The sequence below is a fragment of the Mus caroli genome, unplaced genomic scaffold (assembly GCF_978045245.1).
Source record: "Mus caroli unplaced genomic scaffold, Mus_caroli_1 scaffold_7, whole genome shotgun sequence".
Lineage (NCBI taxonomy): Eukaryota > Metazoa > Chordata > Mammalia > Rodentia > Muridae > Mus > Mus caroli.
In genome coordinates this window covers 21,657,673-21,679,151 of record NW_028227262.1, presented here as the reverse complement: position 1 = coordinate 21,679,151, position 21,479 = coordinate 21,657,673, and the positions used below count along the sequence as shown (strand labels likewise).

The 21,479-nt window shown below is 46.8% G+C and overlaps 1 protein-coding gene across 11 annotated transcripts in view; it reads left to right on the top strand.

Annotated features, from left to right (window-relative positions):
- The window catches only part of Parp11 (poly(ADP-ribose) polymerase family member 11), a 54,237-nt gene that overhangs the window by 16,369 nt on the left and 16,389 nt on the right, over positions 1-21,479 (top strand). For 6 of the 11 annotated variants that reach the window (XM_029478424.2, XM_021164583.3, XM_029478423.2 and 3 more), the window contains 6 exons: positions 6,333-6,453; positions 12,095-12,223; positions 12,840-12,960; positions 15,578-15,653; positions 19,217-19,289; positions 19,372-19,502. In XM_029478424.2, the coding sequence (XP_029334284.1) occupies positions 12,098-12,223; positions 12,840-12,960; positions 15,578-15,653; positions 19,217-19,289; positions 19,372-19,502 (527 nt within the window). In that variant the 5' untranslated portion in view covers positions 6,333-6,453; positions 12,095-12,097. The remainder of the gene's footprint in view (positions 1-6,332; positions 6,454-12,094; positions 12,224-12,839; positions 12,961-15,577; positions 15,654-19,216; positions 19,290-19,371; positions 19,503-21,479) is intronic. The other 5 variants (XM_021164587.3, XM_085839869.1, XM_085839870.1 and 2 more) reach the window with 3 other exon arrangements.

The following is a 21,479-nucleotide window of genomic DNA, read 5'->3' as shown; positions in this document are numbered from 1 at the left end:
CATCAAGTACTAAAGTCACGAAGGGAGCTGGAAATTGAAATAGAAGTTTTAGCCCCTAAGCTCCTGGGAAAAGCGTTCTGTAAATGTTTGCACTCCTGCAAATACCAGCATTATGCATGTGGATGTGTTGTTATTATTGCCATTTGGCTTTGTTTTGAGAAAGGATCTCTGGAGCCCGGGCTGGCCTCAGACCTGTGGCAATCCTCCTGTTTCAGTTTCTCAAGTTCTGTGTTTACATATGTGTTGTATTCTATTTGGTCTAGATTAGCATTTTTACATTTTAGATAATAAAATTCACTTAATATTTTCATGATTGAAAAAGGCATTTTTGCAGACTCTTATAACGTCTCTGTATCTAAGCTCGAGGTATAGGTTAGACTCAGATGCTTTGATTTTTTCCTCCTACTGAGTATTTTACTAAATTTAAAAAGTACCATGCCCTTAGTGCCAGTTGTTGAGACTTATATTTGCTTGCTCTGTGAGGTTTTTTGGACTGAAGATCAAACACAGCTTGAGATGCCGTGGGAAGATTTTTCCCTGAAGACTCTTTCTAGTGCTCTGTCAAACCAAACAGTCTTACAGTATTAAACAGCTCTGGCTGTGCTTTGAGCACAGGAGCAGATGGGTTCTTCAGTCATCTTTTGGCTGCCTCAGTGCCAGGAAAAAGTGAAAACTGGGGTAGGGTCTGAAAAACCAGTCTCGTCTCAGCATTGGAGTATTGGGGGTCTGGACGTGGAGCTCACTGGTAGAGAACTTGCCTGAGAGTCACAAGGCCCCGAGTCTCTAAAACTACATAAACTGGACATGGTGCTACATGCCTGTAGTTCTCGGGCTGGCGGGGTGGAGGCAGAAGGATCAGAAGCCCACGGTTGTCCTTTTACAATATAGTGAGTTTAAAGCTAGTCTGAACTGCATAAGATCCTGTCTTTTAAAATGGAGTATTTGGTCCTTGAAGTTGTAGGTTGGGGTTCTTTTAAGCTCTATATGCCACTGAAAGAGAACTCACTGTATGCAAGAGAGGTGATTTCAGCTTGTCTCTGTCATGGTCTGGAACTTGAGGAAGTGAGCTTTGCAGTGTCTGCCTTGAGAGAAGCACAGGAGCAGGTCCGAGGTGTGCGCCTCCTTACACCCGTTTTTCCAGATATTTATGCCTGGGCTGTATTGTCTGCTTTCCCTGGAGACGTGGAGCTTCACAAAGGTCAGCCACATGGGCACTGGGATCCAGTGATTCTCAGCAGAAGTCCTGCCTCCTCAGCTCTGGTGACTGCATGGCTGGAGTGTTTTCTGAGAAGCAACTGTGTGCTGTGTTCTGGGAAGGGACACTGAAGCTCGCATATGCTTTTGTCTAGACTTACACCTGTAACTTCAACAACTTCTGAGTCCTAGAAAATCATTGACCCTAAAACAGGAATGCCTCAGAGATGCAGGAGACATCTGAAAACAAGATCCAGCTGTGTAGCCCAGGCTGACTCTGAGCTAATCCTCCTCCTCCTTCCAGTATCCCTAATGCTGAAATTACAGGGAAGTGCTACAGTGTGTGGGTGCGGATGTACATCTCAGTGAAAGACACAGCGCTTCTCCTTAAGGTCAAGAACAGAGTGCGGTGCCCTTTCCTGCTTGGGAATTACGTTAGAAGTTCTAAGGTAAGAAAGCAAGACAGGCAAAGGAAGAGGTGCCCCCGTGCTAGGAGAAGGAAGTAAAGCCCTCACGTGCCTTTCTCAGCCTGGGCCCCGTTGTGAGGCAGTACCTCTGTTAACTCACTGCAGCGTACCTGCCGTGCCTGCCAGGTGTCTTCAGCTGTGCTGGCTGCTCTTCCTGGTGGCTTCACTCTGTGAGTCAGTCCCTCTAGGAAGTTTCCCATGTTGGCTATTAACACCTTTCAAATCCAGAATCTCTAGTTCTCATAGTCCCCATTGTCGTTGTCGTTGTATCTGCGTGCCACTCCAGAGTACTTGAGAGCCGAGTCATTGGGAAAAGGATCAGCTTTATTCAAGGCCAGGGCCCTGAGAAGAGGGGCTGACCCTTGAGTTATATGAGCAGATGGTTATAAGGAGGGAAAAGGGCTCATGGGGGACGACCCTTCAGTTACACGAGCAGATGGTTATCAGGAGGGGAAAGGCTCAAGCGGCTTTGTTCTTTGCTCTGGCCGGATCCTGACAGTCAGTCAGCCTTCACCCTCAGGACCGGTTCCAGTAACTCCTCAGACAAACACTATTTCCTGCCATTTAAAAAGCAGGGCAGTTTACATGCTTTGTGTCAGCGCATGCCCAGATGTTCTCTAAAGGCCACCAGATGTTTGGGGTTCCATAAATCCCAAGGCAGTGTTACTGTTTTAGTTGCTTAGGTGTGACTTTTCTTCAGAATTTAGAATGGTAGACAAGGGAGAGGACATGACCCTGCAAAGGGCAATCCCCAAAGAAAGGGCTACTGTTGCACTTATGTCTTTTCTTTAACTTTACATAGGTAATAGACAAAGTCTCTTTTTGTAGTCCAGGCTAACCTGGAATGTGCTTTGTAGCCCAGGTTGGCCTTAAACTTTCCAACTTTGTGCCTTGGGCTCAGAGACTTGCCACCATGTATAGTCACCATCTCTTTAGGGGTAGTCCCTGTTTGGTAAGACATTTTCATCATTAATTGCCCTATTTCTAGTTACATGTCTTATACATTCTTGTGCATGTGTGTGAATGTGTGAGAGTGTGTGTTAGTGTAGTCCTGGGTATTCAGTGAAAGTAATTAAATGGTTTATTTTGAGACAGAGCCTCCCTATGCAACCAGGGCTGGCCTTGAGCTCATGATCCTCCTGCCTCCGCCTCCTGAGTATCGGGATCACAGGCAAATAACCTCACGTCTGAACCCTGTTGTATTCGATTAGTTCTGACCTCTCCTAGTGGCCGCTGGAGTTTGGGCCCCATCACCGTGTGTGGCTTAGATACTTGGCTGAACTTACTGTATGAGTGCAGCTTCCCTCATACTGTCCTTGCTGAGCCAGCATTGCAGGTTGAGCTTGGCTCAAGTCCCCTAGGCAGTCGGGTGTTTACTCCTTACTTTGGTTGTGTGTGGCCGGGAGACTGGTCTTGTGGTTGAGTGAGGATTTTGTGGGCTGTGTGTGGGGTGCTATATTACTGTTTACCCAGGAAGTAGTTTCATGAGGTTTCCTTTTGGATTACTCCCAAGAGGCCCTAGTCCTGGGATTACTCTGTGTGTGTGTGTGTGTGTGTGTGTGTGTGTTTGTGTGTGTATAAACCCTGGGTATTCAGTCTTCCACAATGCTGAGGGTGACTGAGCTACATGTTTAATTGTTGTATGAAAATGGCGTAACAAAACCCATTGGTTTGTAAGCTAACTTGTAAAGTTAACCCTTGGGGATGATGAAGTGGCCTCAAGAGCCCTGCTGCCAAGCTTGGTGATCTGAGTTGGATTGCTGGGATCCACATGGTGGAAGGAGAGAAATGGCTCTTGAAAATTGTCCTCTGACATCCACACATGAGACATGACACACAAGTGCAGGCAGGGCACACAGATACGTGCATAGCACATACTACGTAAATAGCAACAACAACAAAAGAACAATCAACCCCTGCTGCACAGCTTTGCCCATGGGTCAGAACAGCTTCCTTTGTACTCAGTGTTTATCCAAGTGATGATGAAGCCCTTTGCCTACTTGTGTTTCCTCCTTTGTAGATGGGCATAGATACCACGTAGGCGCATCTTCAGGTCTGTCCAGTATCTTGCTCCATTCTTTCCTAGATGAGTACAAGCCTGGAACTCTTAAAGTCCTTCTGTCTCCATCAGTGACTGCTCTAAGAGGGCCCTGTCCTGCTCTCTCCTCTCCTCTGTCAGATCTGATGAGTCTACCGTTGTGCTTCTTCCACACCTCGCTTTCTTTGGTTTTCATGAAGCTGTTCAGTTTCTCAGAATGCCCTTAGTCTTGGAGTCTTCTGCTCTTTCTTTCACATATAGCTGCTCCTTCAGGCAGAGATGTAGACTTCTGTCCTTGTGTTCATTTGCCCTTGGGAAGGGTTCCCATGTCATTTCGCCTGCAGCTGAGTGGGGAAGCCTCTTTTCTAATAGTGACATTGTAGTCCTTGAGAAGGCAGTAGGTGAGAGAGCTAGCAGCTTCTCACCATTCTGGCTTCCTCTTCTTGGCATGGAACTTTACCCAGGGAGCCAATTGGACTGGTGATGGTCAGGGTACAGTGTCTCTGGGTCCCTCATTTAAACAGATCTTGCACCATTTGTGTGAACTAGGAGAGGGAGTTTTTCTTTTGTTGTCTCTCTGAAATAGAGCTGTCTCATGGACTGGGGAGATGACTAGCACTGACAACCCAAACCGCCCTTCCTCAGTCTGGAGGGACAGAGGCCCCATCGTTGGCTGAGCACAGAGGAGCCAGCAGGACAGATGGACGTTCATTTTCTTGTGTGTATTCCATCACTTGTGGAACCTCCTGAGCATACTCAGAGTTAAATGAGTTTGAAAACATACTAGTTGAAAAGCTGATCTTTTGGGAAAGGATCCCCTTCCAGAGGTCCTTACCACCCCTTAGCAGCGTTTAGTAGCAGTTTTTGGAGACACATGCATATGCATGCTTGCTTTCTCTGTCTCTGTCTCTGTCTCTGTCTCTGTCTCTGTCTCTGTCTCTGTCTCTGTCTCTGTCTCTATCTCTGTCTGTTTGTGTGTCTGTCTGTCTCTGTCTTGATGACCTGAGTTCCATTCCTGAGACCCACATGGTGAAAACAGAGAACTGATGTCCACAAGTTGTCTAATGACCTCCACACATGTGCCATGGCATGTGTGTGCTGTGATTCATGAATGCCTACATATATGCAATAAGTAAACAAATGTTACTTTGTGTATGTACACAGAAGTGTGTCTGTTTTGAGACAGTGTCTCCCAACACACTTGCCTTGAACTTGTCTTTTCCTGTGTTAGCCCCACAAATCCTGGGAATTGTGCTGTGAGCCCCATGATACCAAGTGCTGATTCTTCTTTATAGAGAGGCAAAAATGCTGTTATTGCCAAGTGTGGCTTCCTTAAGGATGCTCATGTTGCTAAAACAACTCGCATTTGTAGTAACATTCATATTAGAAGTAATCAGGCCAGAATGCAACATTATGTCCCGGGAGATGGACCAGGATTTGACTTGAACTCATCGCCCTGTTGCTTTTCAGTTGCTTGATTCAGATGGCGTGTACCCAGGTGCTATGAATACAGATGGGTGGCCTTGGAGACAGGCTCCACCAGTTTGCACATTTGAAAATGGGAAAGATGCTTTGCCACGTGATGATAGCTGTTTCTTCTTTGCAGCCTTCTGCACAGGAAGTGTCATTTTCTCACAGTTAGGAACAGGAAAATCAGGCCAGATGTGGCATTGTAATTGAACTGGCCCATTCATCTATCATGCATTAAGTGCCGCCTTTGTGTTGGATGGTTTGCATATGTTCTTTTGATTACCTGTAGACATGTCCTAACTAGAGCTGTTGTTACTATGGTGACAGCATTCTAAATTATTTTATTTAAGCCAAATTATACAGAATAGCCATTCCTTTGTAGAGGAAACTCACTATAAAAGATGCTAAGGGTTTTATGGGATGAAGTGAATTATTTGAAAGAAAGCTAACACATATGTGAAGCTTGGCAGCAGAGGAGTCAAGGACTAGCTGTTGGTGGAAATGAGACCATGGGGTAGGCACCTGGAGGGAGACAGAATTCTATCAGGCCTCAAAGGCTTCTTTAATCTTCAATGTACTGTACACTCTGTGATTCTAGACAAAATAATCATATTATTTTCTGCTTTGTACTTTCCCTGATTTTAATTGGAAAATAATGACCTCTCTCTCCTATACATATGGCTGTGGAGGAGAATGTAGTAGAATTGTAACCAAGAATTGGCCTAGCCAGTCAAAGCTATTTATGGCAGGGAGTTCCCTTCCCTTTGTCCCTCCGTCTGTCCGTCCGCCCCTCTCTCCCTCCCTCCCTCCCTCTCTCCCCCTCCTGTTTCAGTATGTTCCTCAGGTTAACCTTGAACTCCTGGACTCATGTCTTACCCCAGCCTCAATAGCTGGGACATGGGCTACGGTGGCTGGCTTGTAGACCGGCCTGCCATGACAGTTCAGGCACAGAGTCATAGGGCAGAGCACACACTGTGTTGTAGCCACGGGAGGGAACCTTTCTGTTAACCCTGTCCCTTTTCTCATAGAGAAAATACTGAACCTGTAGCCCAGTATGATCTTAGCTATTTGCTTCTAGCTTGTGTTTCCAGGTTTTCAGAGTAATTTCTAAACACAAACTAAACCAGCCCCCACCCCTGGCTTTCTTTCTCCATCTCCTGCAGTGAAATGGCCAAACGGGGTGAACAGTGCTGGAAGAAGAAAGCAGAAGTGTGCAATAGCTAACGGGAGAGTGGAGTTCACAGTTTAGGTCATTGTCTTTATTATCTGGCCAAGACACATAAGGTAAATGGTTCATTCTAACCTGAAGCCCCCAATCCCAGGCCATTCTGTGTTTTCATTTCTTAGCAGCTGATCAACTTTGAAGTCACTAAGGAGTGACAACAAGGACATAATCAGAAAAGTGATCTTGGAGTATTTCTAGGCATGAATAAAAAAATTAAACTAAACGAGCCCCCTTCCAAGAGCCCAGGGACTCACAGTAAGCAGCACAATGAGCAGCACATTGAGCACAGTGAGCAGCACAGTGAGCAGCACAGTGAGCAGCACAGTGAACAGCACAGTGAGCAGCACAGTGAGCAGCACAGTGAGCAGCACAGTGAGGAGCACAGTGAGCACAGTGAGCAGCACAGTGAGCAGCACAGTGAGCAGCACAGTGAGCAGCACAGTGAGCACAGTGAGCAGTACAGTGAGCAGCACAGTGAGCAGCACAGTGAGGAGCACAGTGAACAGCACAGTGAGCAGCACAGTGAGCAGCACAGTGAGGAGCACAGTGAACAGCACAGTGAGCAGCACAGTGAGCAGCACAGTGAGCAGCACAGTGAGCAGCACAGTGAGGAGCACAGTGAACAGCACAGTGAGCAGCACAGTGAGCAGCACAGTGAGCACAGTGAGCAGCACAGTGAGCAGCACAGTGAGCACAGTGAGCAGTACAGTGAGCAGCACAGTGAGCAGCACAGTGAGCAGCACAGTGAACAGCACAGTGAGCAGCACAGTGAGCACAGTGAGCAGCACAGAGAGCGGCACAGTGAGCAGCACAGTGAGCAGCACAGTGAGCAGCACAGTGAGCAGCACAGTGAGCACAGTGAGCAGCACAGTGAGCAGCACAGTGAGCACAGTGAGCAGCACAGTGAGCAGCACAGTGAGCACAGTGAGCAGCACAGTGAGCACAGTGAGCAGCACAGTGAGCGGCACAGTGAGCAGTACAGTCAGCACAGTGAGCAGCACAGTGAGCAGCACAGTGAGCACAGTGAGCGGCACAGTGAGCAGCACAGTGAGCAGCACAGTGAGCAGCACAGTGAGCAGCACAGTGAGCAGCACAGTGAGCAGCACAGTGAGCACAGTGAGCAGCACAGTGAGCGGCACAGTGAGCAGTACAGTCAGCACAGTGAGCAGCACAGTGAGCAGCACAGTCAGCACAGTGAGCAGCACAGTGAGCAGCACAGTGAGCAGCACAGTGAGCAGCACAGTGAGCAGCACAGTGAGCACAGTGAGCGGCACAGTGAGCAGTACAGTGAGCACAGTGAGCAGCACAGTGAGCACAGTGAGCAGCACAGTGAGCAGCACAGTGAGCGGCACAGTGAGCAGCACAGTGAGCGGCACAGTGAGCAGCACAGTGAGCAGCACAGTGAGCAGCACAGTGAGCAGTACAGTGAGCAGCACAGTGAGCAGCACAGTGAGCACAGTGAGCAGCACAGTGAGCAGCACAGTGAGCACAGTGAGCAGCACAGTGAGCACAGTGAGCAGCACAGTGAGCGGCACAGTGAGCAGTACAGTCAGCACAGTGAGCAGCACAGTGAGCACAGTGAGCAGCACAGTGAGCAGCACAGTGAGCAGCACAGTGAGGAGCACAGTGAGCAGCACAGTGAGCAGCACAGTGAGCAGCACAGTGAGCACAGTGAGCAGCACAGTGAGCAGCACAGTGAGCAGCACAGTGAGCAGCACAGTGAGCAGCACAGTGAGCACAGTGAGCAGCACAGTGAGCACAGTGAGCAGCACAGTGAGCAGCACAGTGAGCACAGTGAGCAGCACAGTGAGCACAGTGAGCAGCACAGTGAGCAGCACAGTGAGCGGCACAGTGAGCAGCACAGTGAGCACAGTGAGCAGTACAGTCAGCACAGTGAGCAGCACAGTGAGCACAGTGAGCAGCACAGTGAGCAGCACAGTGAGCACAGTGAGCAGCACAGTGAGCGGCACAGTGAGCAGTACAGTGAGCACAGTGAGCAGCACAGTGAGCACAGTGAGCAGCACAGTGAGCAGCACAGTGAGCGGCACAGTGAGCAGTACAGTCAGCACAGTGAGCAGCACAGTGAGCACAGTGAGCAGCACAGTGAGCGGCACAGTGAGCAGCACAGTGAGCAGTACAGTCAGCACAGTGAGCAGCACAGTGAGCGGCACAGTGAGCAGCACAGTGAGCACAGTGAGCAGCACAGTGAGCGGCACAGTGAGCAGCACAGTGAGCAGTACAGTCAGCACAGTGAGCAGCACAGTGAGCAGCACAGTGAGCGGCACAGTGAGCAGTACAGTCAGCACAGTGAGCAGCACAGTGAGCACAGTGAGCAGCACAGTGAGCGGCACAGTGAGCAGTACAGTGAGCAGTACAGTCAGCACAGTGAGCAGCACAGTGAGCAGCACAGTGAGCACAGTGAGCAGCACAGTGAGCACAGTGAGCAGCACAGTGAGCAGCACAGTGAGCGGCACAGTGAGCAGTACAGTGAGCACAGTGAGCAGCACAGTGAGCACAGTGAGCAGCACAGTGAGCAGCACAGTGAGCGGCACAGTGAGCAGTACAGTCAGCACAGTGAGCAGCACAGTGAGCACAGTGAGCAGCACAGTGAGCGGCACAGTGAGCAGTACAGTCAGCACAGTGAGCAGCACAGTGAGCACAGTGAGCAGCACAGTGAGCACAGTGAGCAGCACAGTGAGCAGCACAGTGAGCAGCACAGTGAGCAGTACAGTCAGCACAGTGAGCAGCACAGTGAGCAGCACAGTGAGCACAGTGAGCAGCACAGTGAGCAGCACAGTGAGCAGCACAGTGAGCACAGTGAGCAGCACAGTGAGCGGCACAGTGAGCAGTACAGTCAGCACAGTGAGCAGCACAGTGAGCACAGTGAGCAGCACAGTGAGCAGCACAGTGAGCGGCACAGTGAGCAGTACAGTGAGCACAGTGAGCAGCACAGTGAGCACAGTGAGCAGCACAGTGAGCGGCACAGTGAGCAGTACAGTCAGCACAGTGAGCAGCACAGTGAGCAGCACAGTGAGCACAGTGAGCAGCACAGTGAGCAGTACAGTGAACAGCACAGTGAGCAGCACAGTGAGCAGCATACTGAGCACAGTGAGCAGCACAGTGAGCACAGTGAGCAGCACAGTGAGCGGCACAGTGAGCACAGTGAGCAGCACAGTGAGCACAGTGAGCAGCACAGTGAGCACAGTGAGCAGCACAGTGAGCGGCACAGTGAGCACAGTGAGCAGCACAGTGAGCAGCACAGTGAGCAGCACAGTGAGCAGCACAGTGAGCAGCACAGTGAGCAGCGCAGTGAGCAGCGCAGTGAGCAGCACAGTGAGCAGCACAGTGAGCAGCACAGTGAGCAGCACAGTGAGCGGCACAGTGAGCAGTACAGTCAGCACAGTGAGCAGCACAGTGAGCAGCACAGTGAGCAGCACAGTGAGCGGCACAGTGAGCAGTACAGTCAGCACAGTGAGCAGCACAGTGAGCAGCACAGTGAGCGGCACAGTGAGCAGTACAGTCAGCACAGTGAGCAGCACAGTGAGCAGCACAGTGAGCAGCACAGTGAGCGGCACAGTGAGCAGTACAGTCAGCACAGTGAGCAGCACAGTGAGCAGCACAGTGAGCGGCACAGTGAGCAGTACAGTCAGCACAGTGAGCAGCACAGTGAGCAGCACAGTGAGCAGCACAGTGAGCAGCACAGTGAGTAGCACAGTCAGCACAGTGAGCAGCACAGTGAGCAGCACAGTGAGCGGCACAGTGAGCAGTACAGTCAGCACAGTGAGCAGCACAGTGAGCAGCACAGTGAACAGCACAGTGAACAGCACAGTGAGCACAGTGAGCAGCACAGTGAGCAGCACAGTGAGCACAGTGAGCAAGGAGCTTCAGCTTCTGCTTCGTGTGGACAATGTGACCAAAACCAAGTAAGGAGACCCTCTCCTGGGCTACACCGCTTCTGCATTTTATCTAATGGCATAAGAATATTTTTCAGCTTATCAAGCAATACAGATTCTTTGTTAAAAACAACCAAAGGTATAGGGGATCATATTTTGGCATATGCCAGTATTGATGTTTTTATACAAGATTACACACAAACACACCCACCTCTGAGAGATCCATTATGAAGTGATAGCATTGGGTCACTGGGAAAGGAAGGTAAGAGAATGGCAGGGATCAAAGTGTGATGGGCAGGCACGCTGCAGCAGAAGTACTCTAGTAATGGGCAGGCACGCTGCAGCGGAAGTACTCTAGTAATGGGCAGGCACGCTGCAGCGGAAGTACTCTAGTAATGGGCAGGCACGCTGCAGCGGAAGTACTCTAGTAATGGGCAGGCATGCTGCAGCGGAAGTACTCTAAGTTCCTGCAAGGAGAATGCCATGTTGCTCACGCACATTAATTTGTTTGTTTATTTGTTAAATGTACTGGTTTACTTACTGGGTTTTTGAAAGAGAATCTTCTATGTAGCTTTGGCTGCCCTGGAACTCTGTAAGTAAACCACTCTGGCATCAAACTCAAAGAGATTCACTTGCTGCTGGCTCCTCAGTGCTGGGACTGAAGGCATGCACCACGAGGCCCAGAGCTTTGTTTTGATGTTTCTACATCTCTGTTTCTAAGAAGCTACAGAGCTTGTCTCTCATCATCTAGACTGGGATGTCGACATCCAAGTACTCACCAGGCTTGACCCTGCTCAGCTACGGAGATCAGGCCCATTCAGGGTGGTACAGCCAGAGTTAGACTATTCCAATTTAAATGAATAGTTTAAAGATGATGATAGTAAGTCAAATTCCAAATGAAGTTAAATCATTTTTATCAGTCACTGGGTCCCTTTTCTGATGACTTCATCACAGTTTCTATCCAAGAATGTCAGCTTTTTTTTTTCCTTTCAAAGATTAAGTATGCATCAATTAATGCTCTAGTCAGCACTGTACACACCCATTGCTCATGCAGCATAAAGCAGCATAGTGTGTCGCTTCCGTGTCTAGATCCTGTGGCCAGTCTGCCTGAGCCGAGCTCCCTGCTGCGCGACCATTTATACTAGGAGTGCCTGTCTCATAGAGGTTGTTGTTAAGCTGAAAGAAGTCACCTCTACAGTTCTTAGGTGATCACTTGACACATAGTCAGGACCATGTAAGAATTAGAGATTGTCACCACTGCTGCACTTACACTCTGGTCACCTTGATGCTTAGAAGACACTGGGACAGGTTATCATATCTATTCAAACTTTCCTGGGTACATGAACGCTTGGACACACTCACGCATATATCCATGTGTTTATGAAAGCAAGTATAGATATATTTTAACTAAAACATTATTGTATTATTCTTTACTTTTATAGCCTTTTTTATTCTTCATGTCACATTTTAGAAATGTCTCTTCATGCCATTAAATGAGATGACTGTTTGAAGTAGCAAAGAGGATGCATCTGGTCTTAAGCAGTTTTGGTGCAGGGGCTCCTAACAAGACCATGGGCAAATAATGACCTCCTTCCTGGGCTGCATGGGCTCTGACATATGCCACCTAAGGAGGATCATCAGCCTGGTGTGTTTGTTAAGCTGCTTCAGGGCCAGGATGCAGATAGGTGTCATGTGGCACAGTGGGAAAGACGTTGGAATCTGGCTCTTGGTAATGAAATAGAATATTCCATAAAGAACATTGGTCATTAATGGGTATTTCCTTCTCCACCTCTCACTGGCTTTCCAGAAGATGTTTCACAAGACAGAGGAGTTCTTTCCCAAGAAGACAGACAGTGATGTGGACGACATGGACACATCGGACACACAGTGGGGCTGGTTCTACCTGGCGGAATGTGGGAAGTGGCACATGTTTCAGGTACCCTGCCCTGAGCTTCACAGGCCAGGGCTCGCTGGTGTGTCGAGTCATGCTCATGGAAAACTGGAAAGAACCAGCTCTTTCCTAATGGGAAGCAGAGTAGCTAGGAGCCTGTGTCCTCCCCTGGCTGTAACCTCTCAGAAACAGTGGCGAGCTTAGACAGGGAGCATGCCTGGGTGATGGACTCCGGCCGGATCTGGTGGAAACAGGGAGGGAAGAGTGGCTATCCGTGTTCAGCACCTGCTCTGGGTATCATGTTAGGTACTTTATGCGTCTTGAGTGCCCACAGAGGAACTTGTAGTTTGGGGATTTGTTTTTTTCCTCCCATCTTATGGTTCCCAGGCTGGTGAAAGGTTTACTGTGAGCCCCGTGGAGTAATCCTGAGGACCTTGTGAAAAGGCTGTGACAGAGACCCTTGTCCCAGTAGCCGCTTCCCCCGGAGTCATTAATAACTTCCCACGAGCAGTCTTGGCGTGCCTTTCCCTGTGTTTGTGGGAGGGAGAGCAACAGGCAGTAGGATCCCTCATTCTCTGTCCCTGGGACCTCAGCTCCACTTCTGCGGCCAACCCATCACTGTGAACAGCTGGTAAATGCAACTTTCTGGTTTGTCTTAAAGCCGGATACCAACATTCAATGTTCAGTTAGCAGTGAAGATATCGAAAAAAGCTTCAAAACAAACCCTTGTGGCTCCATTTCCTTTACTACTTCCAAATTCAGCTACAAGATAGACTTTGCAGGTATGTTTCCCCGCCTAGTCGTGTGTTTCTAGAATATTCCTAGACTCTCAGCACAGTGCAGTCTGCAGCTCTGAAGTGCAGGATTAGCCCAGATGTCTGAAGCATGAAGTAAATTCTCCTGTTCTCTGCTCAATCAAAACTGCACTGTCGACTCTTGAGCAGCCCTGCCATTGATAAAAGCATGTTTCTGTGTTCTTGTCTGTTAACATATGTGCTGTTGGCCATGTGTCTTGAGTTCATATAAAGCTCTTTATAACTTTTGGTTTTGTCTTTGCTTTTTGTTTTGTTTTTGTTTTTGTTTTTTTGTTTTTTGAGGTGAGGTCTCCCTGTATTGTTGGGCTGGTCTTAAACTCACAATCCTCCTGCCTCAGCCCTTGGAGTAGCTGGATTGCAGGTCTGTAATGCTATGCCTGTCTTACAGCTTTTAATTTACTCTGCACCCCAGCAGGCTGGAGATTGCTTTGAATTGGGAACCTTTTTATCTTACAGATCAAGCTGATAATAAAAGAGGAAGTCACTGTTGGCTGGTGACTATCTCAAGGCAAAGTGAAGCCATGTGACCTTTCTGCTGCTACTTAGGTCAAATGGCTGCCTCTTCAGTGGCTGCTCTTGGGGTGGTTCCTCATTTCCCTGGTTCTTTCACGGATGAGCCCAGCTGATGTGCAGATCAGCCTCAGTTTGGACGCATGCCACCCTGTCTTTCACCCCCATGCAGGGCCATGTTATCAGGTGTCTCAGGAAAGCACTATTGAATTCAGCCCGTAAGTCCCAGGCTGCCTTCACACTGTTTATGTCTTTGATGTGAAGGAGGTGTGAGTGGGCCAGTGTCTCAATCACTGTACATCTAGTGGCTCTACACCTCAGCCTTCTAGCTATTCTTCTCCAGTTACTGAGCTGTGTCTTTCCAACCATGGTAGTGCTGATGTGCTGAGAATGGAGCAGAAGGCCCGAAATGCTTTTCCAGAAGTGGAAAGGGTTTGGCCCAAAATGCCATCCTACAAACCTGCTTTCCTTGCAGTTGCTCATTATCAAGAATAAATCAAAGAATAGATAGATAAATTAAATTTAAAAAGAATGAAAACCACCATATTTTTACCTTCAACCAATCCTGACTTTAAAAACTAGCGTTAGGAAACAGGCCGCCCATGGGGGAACACCGGCATTGATGTTTCTGTTCTAGGCAGGCAGAAGGTGCTTGGCAGATGTTACCAGAGTTCTTTACTAGTGTGTACAAGCACAGTTTGGGAGGGAAAACAGACACAGTGTGATATACACAGACGTCAGGCTTCAGAAAGGGGCTGCCACTTGTTAAAGTGTATGGTAGGTGTTCAGCAGGCCACTGTGTCTAAGAGTAGTCACTAGTGAGCTATACTCCTTGGGAGATTCCACCAGGAAATAGAACTTATCCAGAATGTCTTTTTAGACACTCAGAATGTATTTCAGTTGGTAGAATACTTGCCTAGCACGAATGGAACCCTAGCAGAGCATAAACCAGGCTTGCTAGTACATGCCTGTAATCCCAGAACTCAGGATAGGGAGGCAGGAGGATCAGAAATTCAAGGCCAGTCTTAGCTGCATAATGAGTTCTAGGCCATCTTTGTGGACATGAGACCCCATATATATATAAAAAAAAAAACAAATAAAAAAATTCCTTGCTAAAGTATCCCAGCAGTATGTGGCAGCCAGCGAATGAATGGTACAGTTTTCCACATGTTTTCAGGGTTAACCCCAGTCACCCTACCACTGACCAGCTTTTCCCTGTGAAAGTCATGGAAAGTAAGTTCAGATGGAGACAGCTGTGACAGTGACGCCACAGGTTTGAGATGAGAATTGTGACAGTGCTCTGGTGAGTACAGGAGTGGCAGAGCACACTCAGCACCAGCATTTGACAAGTGCAGTGGCATCAGGTGTGCAACCTGACTAGTATTATGCTAAGATTCACAGCCTGGTTGGGAGGTGATAAAATGGACCCAGTAGATAGTGCTATAACTGAGGTGTGGACAGAAGGAGCTGACCAGATAGTGGTCTTCTGTTACTGAGATCTATGGCCAGGCTCTCCTTCTCCCCTCTCCCCTCTCCCCTCTCCCCTCTCCCCTCTCCCCTCTCCCCTCTCCCCTCTCCCCTCTCCCCTCTCCCCTCTCCCCTCTCCCCTCTCGTCTCTCCCTCCCTGCCTTTGATTTAGGTCTTCAGTTTAAAGAGGAGTAAAGAAACATGTACATTTTTGAAATGCTGTTCATTGTGCAGATTTTATATGAAAACAGCCTCTTTCTGATTTTCAAATTATTAGGGAAACCAGAGTGTACTTCTACATGTAACAAATCCAGTAAAAGATTTTAGATGATTTTGTTCTATACTCTTAACTTTCCTGCCTTTAGAATTCTTGTATTTTGGTGTCAGTTTAACACACAGAGGAACAACACCTTGTGAGATAAGCATCTTGGTGTGGGCCTTAGATCAAGCACTGAAGGAAGGTGCTGCCTGGCACCTTTGCAACATGATAAAAAGTCACATACCAGCTGTCAGCTCTCTCCAAAGCTGTGTAACCTTCATGTATTGTGGCACTATTCTGCACTGTATGCTGCTGTGGCTAACCGGATGTGTCTATCTTTGTCTTCAGAAATGAAGCAGATGAATCTCGTCACTGGGAAACAGCGCCTAATAAAGAGGGCCCCTTTCTCCATCAGTGCCTTCAGGTACTATAACGGGTCCCACGGAGGGTGGGTGGGTGGGCGGGCAGTCGGGCAGTCAGACGGGGCTGCCCTCCCCCTGCTCTTTCTTACTCTTTGGCAGAAACCTAGGTAGACTGACATTCCATGGAATAACCTTTGCAGTATTTATTAAACCTTGTGTTCACTGATGGAGTCATCGTTATCTTCTGTCACTGTTTCCTTTCATTCTTGTTTGTCATGTGTAATTTTCTTCAATTCTTAGACATGCATGATAATTACAAGGTGCCATATGTTTTTTGCTTAAAATAGGCTATTGAGCTTATGTTTGAATTTAAACTGGACATATGGTCACAGAATTTTCCAGAAATTTGACCATAAATCTTAGAGAACTGCCCATTTGGTGTGCCCCTGCACTAATGTAGATTCCCATTGGGTATCTACTTGTACATCTGTGTCTCATGTATATAACGCCAGTCCAAGGTGACCAAAAACCTGGGGCAGCACATCCACTGTGGACAGCAGTGCAGCATCTTCCCTGAAGCACCTGGGGTGCACGATTTCCTTTTGGTTCCCTTTGCCATCTATAGACTGAAAAAGAATTGCTAAGAGCCAGATGTAATAAATACTTTATTTGTTGCACATGGGAAGGGAAATCAAGTGAAAACATTTCAGAGTGTATCTCCTATTTTCTAGAACGACCACTCAAGCAAATATTGATTTTCTTTTTCTATTTGGAGAACTTAGGACGCAGCTCAGAAACATTATCTGAGCGAGCGTGTGAGTTGTAAGGAGTCGCCTTGCTCCTTCCAGGGCGTTCTAGGAAAAGTAGAGCCAAGAAAAGGGTTGAAGAAACTAGAAAGAAAATAAACACTTTTTCTTTATCAAGATGTTTGACTTGCATTCTAACATCATAATTTAAAAGATAATGATGGTTTTCCTGGGTCTGTGGAACACAGAGAATGTTTCTACCTGCTGCACCATGTATGCATTCCTCATGGGCAGGAATAGGATACAGCAAGCGTTATCCTCTGTAGTGTGTAGTAGGGGGATGAGACACAATAATGGAAGGTATTAGTAGGTATGATGTTATATACATGCTGAGCCATTTCCTTCTGTCTCAGACTATACAAACTGCACAACAGAGACAGAAAGGGCTGACTAGGGGGTGGGGTGTGTGTGTGTTATGGTGTGACCGGAGCTGAGGACAACAATTGAGGCAATAATGACAGGGGAGGAGTTAAGTAGGGAAGCTCCAGGGGATAGCAGTCAGGAGGTGCTGATGCAGAAAGGTTAGCGGGCGGATGCAGGATGATGCTGGGCACTCCTTAAAGCCTGGCGAATGTGTGCCCTGTGAAGTCCATAGGTACATACACGTTTTTTAAACCTTTCCATACAGCTGGAAGACACATTGAACAAAGTGCGTGTGTGTTGGGGGGGGGGGGGGAGTGGGAGACCTTTCAAAAAACAACTCAGTGTTGAAATTAATTTAAATAATAACTCCTGTAGTATTTGAAGATCTTCTAGAACTCCCTTAAGAAAATTTGAATGTTCCTCCTATCATGCTCATAATGAAGAAAATATGAGTTTATGCCAGGCTCCTTTGTTAGCAGACTGACTGAAATGCCAAAGTGGGCTAACATATTTTCCTGGAGATGTTGCTGGACGGATGATAGGTACCCTCCACGTTCCTGGTGAGAAGGTCAATAAGTGCAATGTTCCAAGGCTCCATTTGGGCATCCATGCATCATAGTTGTCAGTCAGTACATCCTTTGACTCTGGAGTCCCACTTTAGAGACGTCCTTCTTGGGCACATGAAATAACAAATGGGTAGCTTTGGTCTTTGCAGCACTCTGACTGGAGTAGCAGAAGTTGAAGCAAGCTGAGTAGCACCAGGAGCAATGCAGTTAAATCCGTGATGGTTCTGCAACCAAGCTCTCCTGTAATTTGGACCCCAAATCCTCGGGAACTGCCCACTTTTCCCTGCACCAATGCAGAGCCACACTGGGCAGTCTGTAGATGACACACCAAGCCCCGAGGAAGACACACCACAGCAGAAGCTCTTGAGTCCCCCTTCCCCTGGTCTGGGATGCATATCTTCTTTTACGCTCCCTCTGGCCGTGCATAGATGGGTGGAATTGTGTGTGTCTGCAGCAGAGCAGGCCTTTACTCATTGAGTGTTGATTAAGTGCCAGCCATGTGCTGCACTTCCCTTTGGCCATGAGAAGAGGAGACTGGGTACATACTGATAAAGAGCTTGATAAGAATTGATTAAATGAACAACAACAAAAAAAAATGGGTGTTTTGTGATGCCATTTGTGTTGGCTAAAAATTGGCTTTCTGAACTGAGGAGGCTCTGAAAGGACATCTGGATCTAGAAACAATGACTTGTGTACGCCTTTAGTCCCAGCACAGGGGAGGCAGATGCAGGTGGATCTCTGTGAGTTTGAAGCTAGCCTGGTCTACAGAGCAAGTTCCAGGATAGCCAGGGATACACAGAGAAACCTGTGTCAAGCAAATAAGCAAACGAAAGCAGAAACAGTGTGTGTGTGGAGATGGAGTGAAGTGTAAGAACTGACAGAACAGTGGCTGGAGCTGGAGAGAGGGTCCCACTCTGCCCTTCTTGCCACATTTGGAACATTCTTATATTTTTGGTTGTGAACCTAGCCTTTAACAGCTGATCCATCTCTCCAGCCCATGGGACATTCTTTGAATGGTTCCCAGCACCCACACCTGTACCTCACAACTGACTGTGACTGCAGCTCCAGGGGATTGGATACCTCCTCTGCCTTCTGCAGCCACCCACACCCACGTAGCACACTCATACACAGATACACACACATACAAATAAAGTCTTAAAAAATATATATATATATGGTATTGGGATTTTTTCTAAAAATTTTATGAAATTTGACAAAAGGGAGCTAAAGTTTGTAAGTTTGTAAGTTTCTTCCACTAACTTTTGGTTTCCAAGGAAGGTTGGTATGCCTGTTGACTGTTCGCTAGTGAAATCTCTCACCATCCTCTCTCTCTGTCTGTGTCCTGTGGCATGACTGTATCTGATGGCTTTTAAGATTTGCTGCTGGGCAAGTCAGGATGTACTGTCTGCAGAAATAGTCGCAGAGAAGGGAGGGCTGGATCAGGTCTTGTGGGACAGAGGAAGGGGAGGCTGAGCTGTCCTGGAGGACAGCAGTGGCTGCTAGAATTCTCAGTTTCATTCAGTAGGAATATGAAGAAACACTTTGATTTTTTTTAAAAAAAGTCATCCTAATTTTTCTTAGAAATCCCTTTTCTTTGACTGAAACATTCTTCACATTTTATAGAAATTTCAACAAAATAAATTGAATTGCCTGTTTTTGAAATGTTGAAGCTGTGTAGATTTGTATATTCTCATCATACTTTATAATTCAGCATGTTAAAATTAGGAAACAGTCATTCAGTAAATATTTTTAAGTGAAGCCAAGGGTTAAACTTAATCGCATTTGTCATAATGCCTTGCAAACAGAAACCTCAGCTGTGGAGGAAAGGCTAAACCCCGACATGATTCTAACCTGCTTCTGACGCTCTGCTCTGTCTTTTGCTGTTTGAAGTTACATCTGTGAAAATGAGGCCATCCCCATGCCAACCCACTGGGAGAACGTGAACCCTGACGTTCCCTACCAGGTAGGAGCAGGTGGACTGTAGGACAGGCGGTCCTGGGCCGTCGGTGGACAAGGCCTGCTAAACTGTCGTCTTCCTCTCCCAGCTGGTTTCCCTGCAGAACCAGACGCACGAGTATAATGAAGTGGCCAGTCTTTTTGGGAAAACAATGGATCGGAACCGAATTAAAAGGATTCAAAGGATCCAAAACTTAGACTTATGGGAGTTCTTTTGCAGGTAAGCCACTTTCTCATCCCTCCTTGCTCTCTCTCCTCTCATTCTTCTAAGTTAGAGATGGCCACACACAGAGGTTAGCTGTACTGCCTTAAAAAACAAACAACAAACCAAGAGTTAGACTATTCTTCATATAGCTTTTTGCTTGTTTTGTTTGAAAGCTGCTCTTCTCTTGCCATGCCGTAATTTTACTCTACATTTATTTATCTTATTTTATGTATATAACTATTTTGCCTCCATGTATGTCTGTGCACCACGTGCATGCATGGTGCCTGAGGAAGTCCGAGAAGCATTCTATGTCCTGGTCCTGGAGTTACAGGCAGTTATGAGCCACTCTGTGGGTCCTGCAAGAGCACTAAGTACTCTTAAGCATGGAGCCATCTCTGCAGCCCCTTGCTGGCCTCTCAGCCCCCCTCCATCCTTGGAGAGTAGAAGAGAGCTTTTCTCAGTAGAGTTCAGCCTGTGCAGTGGGAGAAGCGTCTTCTTTGCTAGGTCCAGAATTGCATCTTGGTTGAAGTGAAGCTCTGTAGCTTTTCTGTGGCTTGCTTGCTTCAGCCCTTAGATTGAATTAGGAATCTTTGACTCAAATTAGAAACACTGACTTAAAAAACAAAGAACAAGGAGTTATACTAGTCTTCCTGTAGCGTTTTGCTTTTGTTTGAAGGAACACTTTGTAATTTACCTTCAAATTTCTTGCTTCATTCAGAATTTGTGCTGTGGGTTTTTAAATCTCTATTCATTACTAAATCTAAGTTAGAAATGACTGTTAGAATTCTCAATGTGCCTCTAACCTAAAAATAAAGCTCATTATATAAAATTTAATTTGTTGCCCAAACTAACTGTGTTGTACTTTTATAATAAATATTATTTAAAATAAGTGGTTCTCTGAAATATTTTAAATAAACATTTGTAGATGTGATTTGATTTCTGGTATTTTTATTATAAGCTTTCAATGATTTATTCTGAAAAATTTCAAATGAGCACAGAAGTAGGATTCTACCGTCATAAGCACCATTGTACTTGTGATCTTGTTCAGTATTTGTTAAGGCTTGCCCTATAAGTCAGGTGAGGAGGCATACCCAGCTATCCCAGCACACAGAAAGATAAGACAGGAGGATTGAGTTCAAGGGCTACAGAGCAATTTTGGGGCCAGCTCACACTATTACATAGTGAGACCCTATTTCAAAGAGACAATCAAACAAACATTCGTCAAAAATACACTAAGATTAACCACATAATTGGTTGTTTTGTTACTGAAAAATATTTAAAGCAATTCCCAGGTTGTCACCCATCTCATTTGCGTGTACTTGAGAATTAGACTGACTTTCTTTTAGTGATTGTTATAGTTTTGTTTCCTGTTGCTATGGTAAGATATCTGGACCGAAACAGATAAAGGCGAAAGTTGATTTGGCTTACAGTTCCAAATTACAGTCCATCGTTTTAGGAAAGTCAAGTGATAAGGAAGGTAAGGATGTTGAAGCAGCCTGTCACATTACACCCACAGCCAAGTGACAAATGAACACGTGCATGCTAGTGCTTAGCTTGCTTTCTCCACTCTTACCCAGTTCAAGTTCTCTGGCCTAGGGAATGGTGCCACCTGCAGTGGACCATCTCAGTTAACCTAATCAAGAAGATCCCTCAAAGACATGCCCACAGATCAGCATAACCTAAGGTATTCCTCAGCGAGACTCCATCCCCAGGTGATTCTACGATCAGAACTAAGCATGGCAGTAGGGGTATATGGGATTCTGTGGGCCCAACTCTCCGGGCCTCAGTTTGTTTCAGAAATTCTTGGAAGAATTTATAATAACAGTGGGGTTTTCAGCTTGTGCTTTTTATAGTGTTGAGTATTTGACCAAACACCTTTTGTTTCTGATAGTGACTGACTTTACCTGAATAAAGAAGGCTTTATTCAGTTTGGGGGAAGACAGAAGCCTCTGCTCCCTGTGTTTTTATTCTTTCATGTTTTTATTCCTTCAA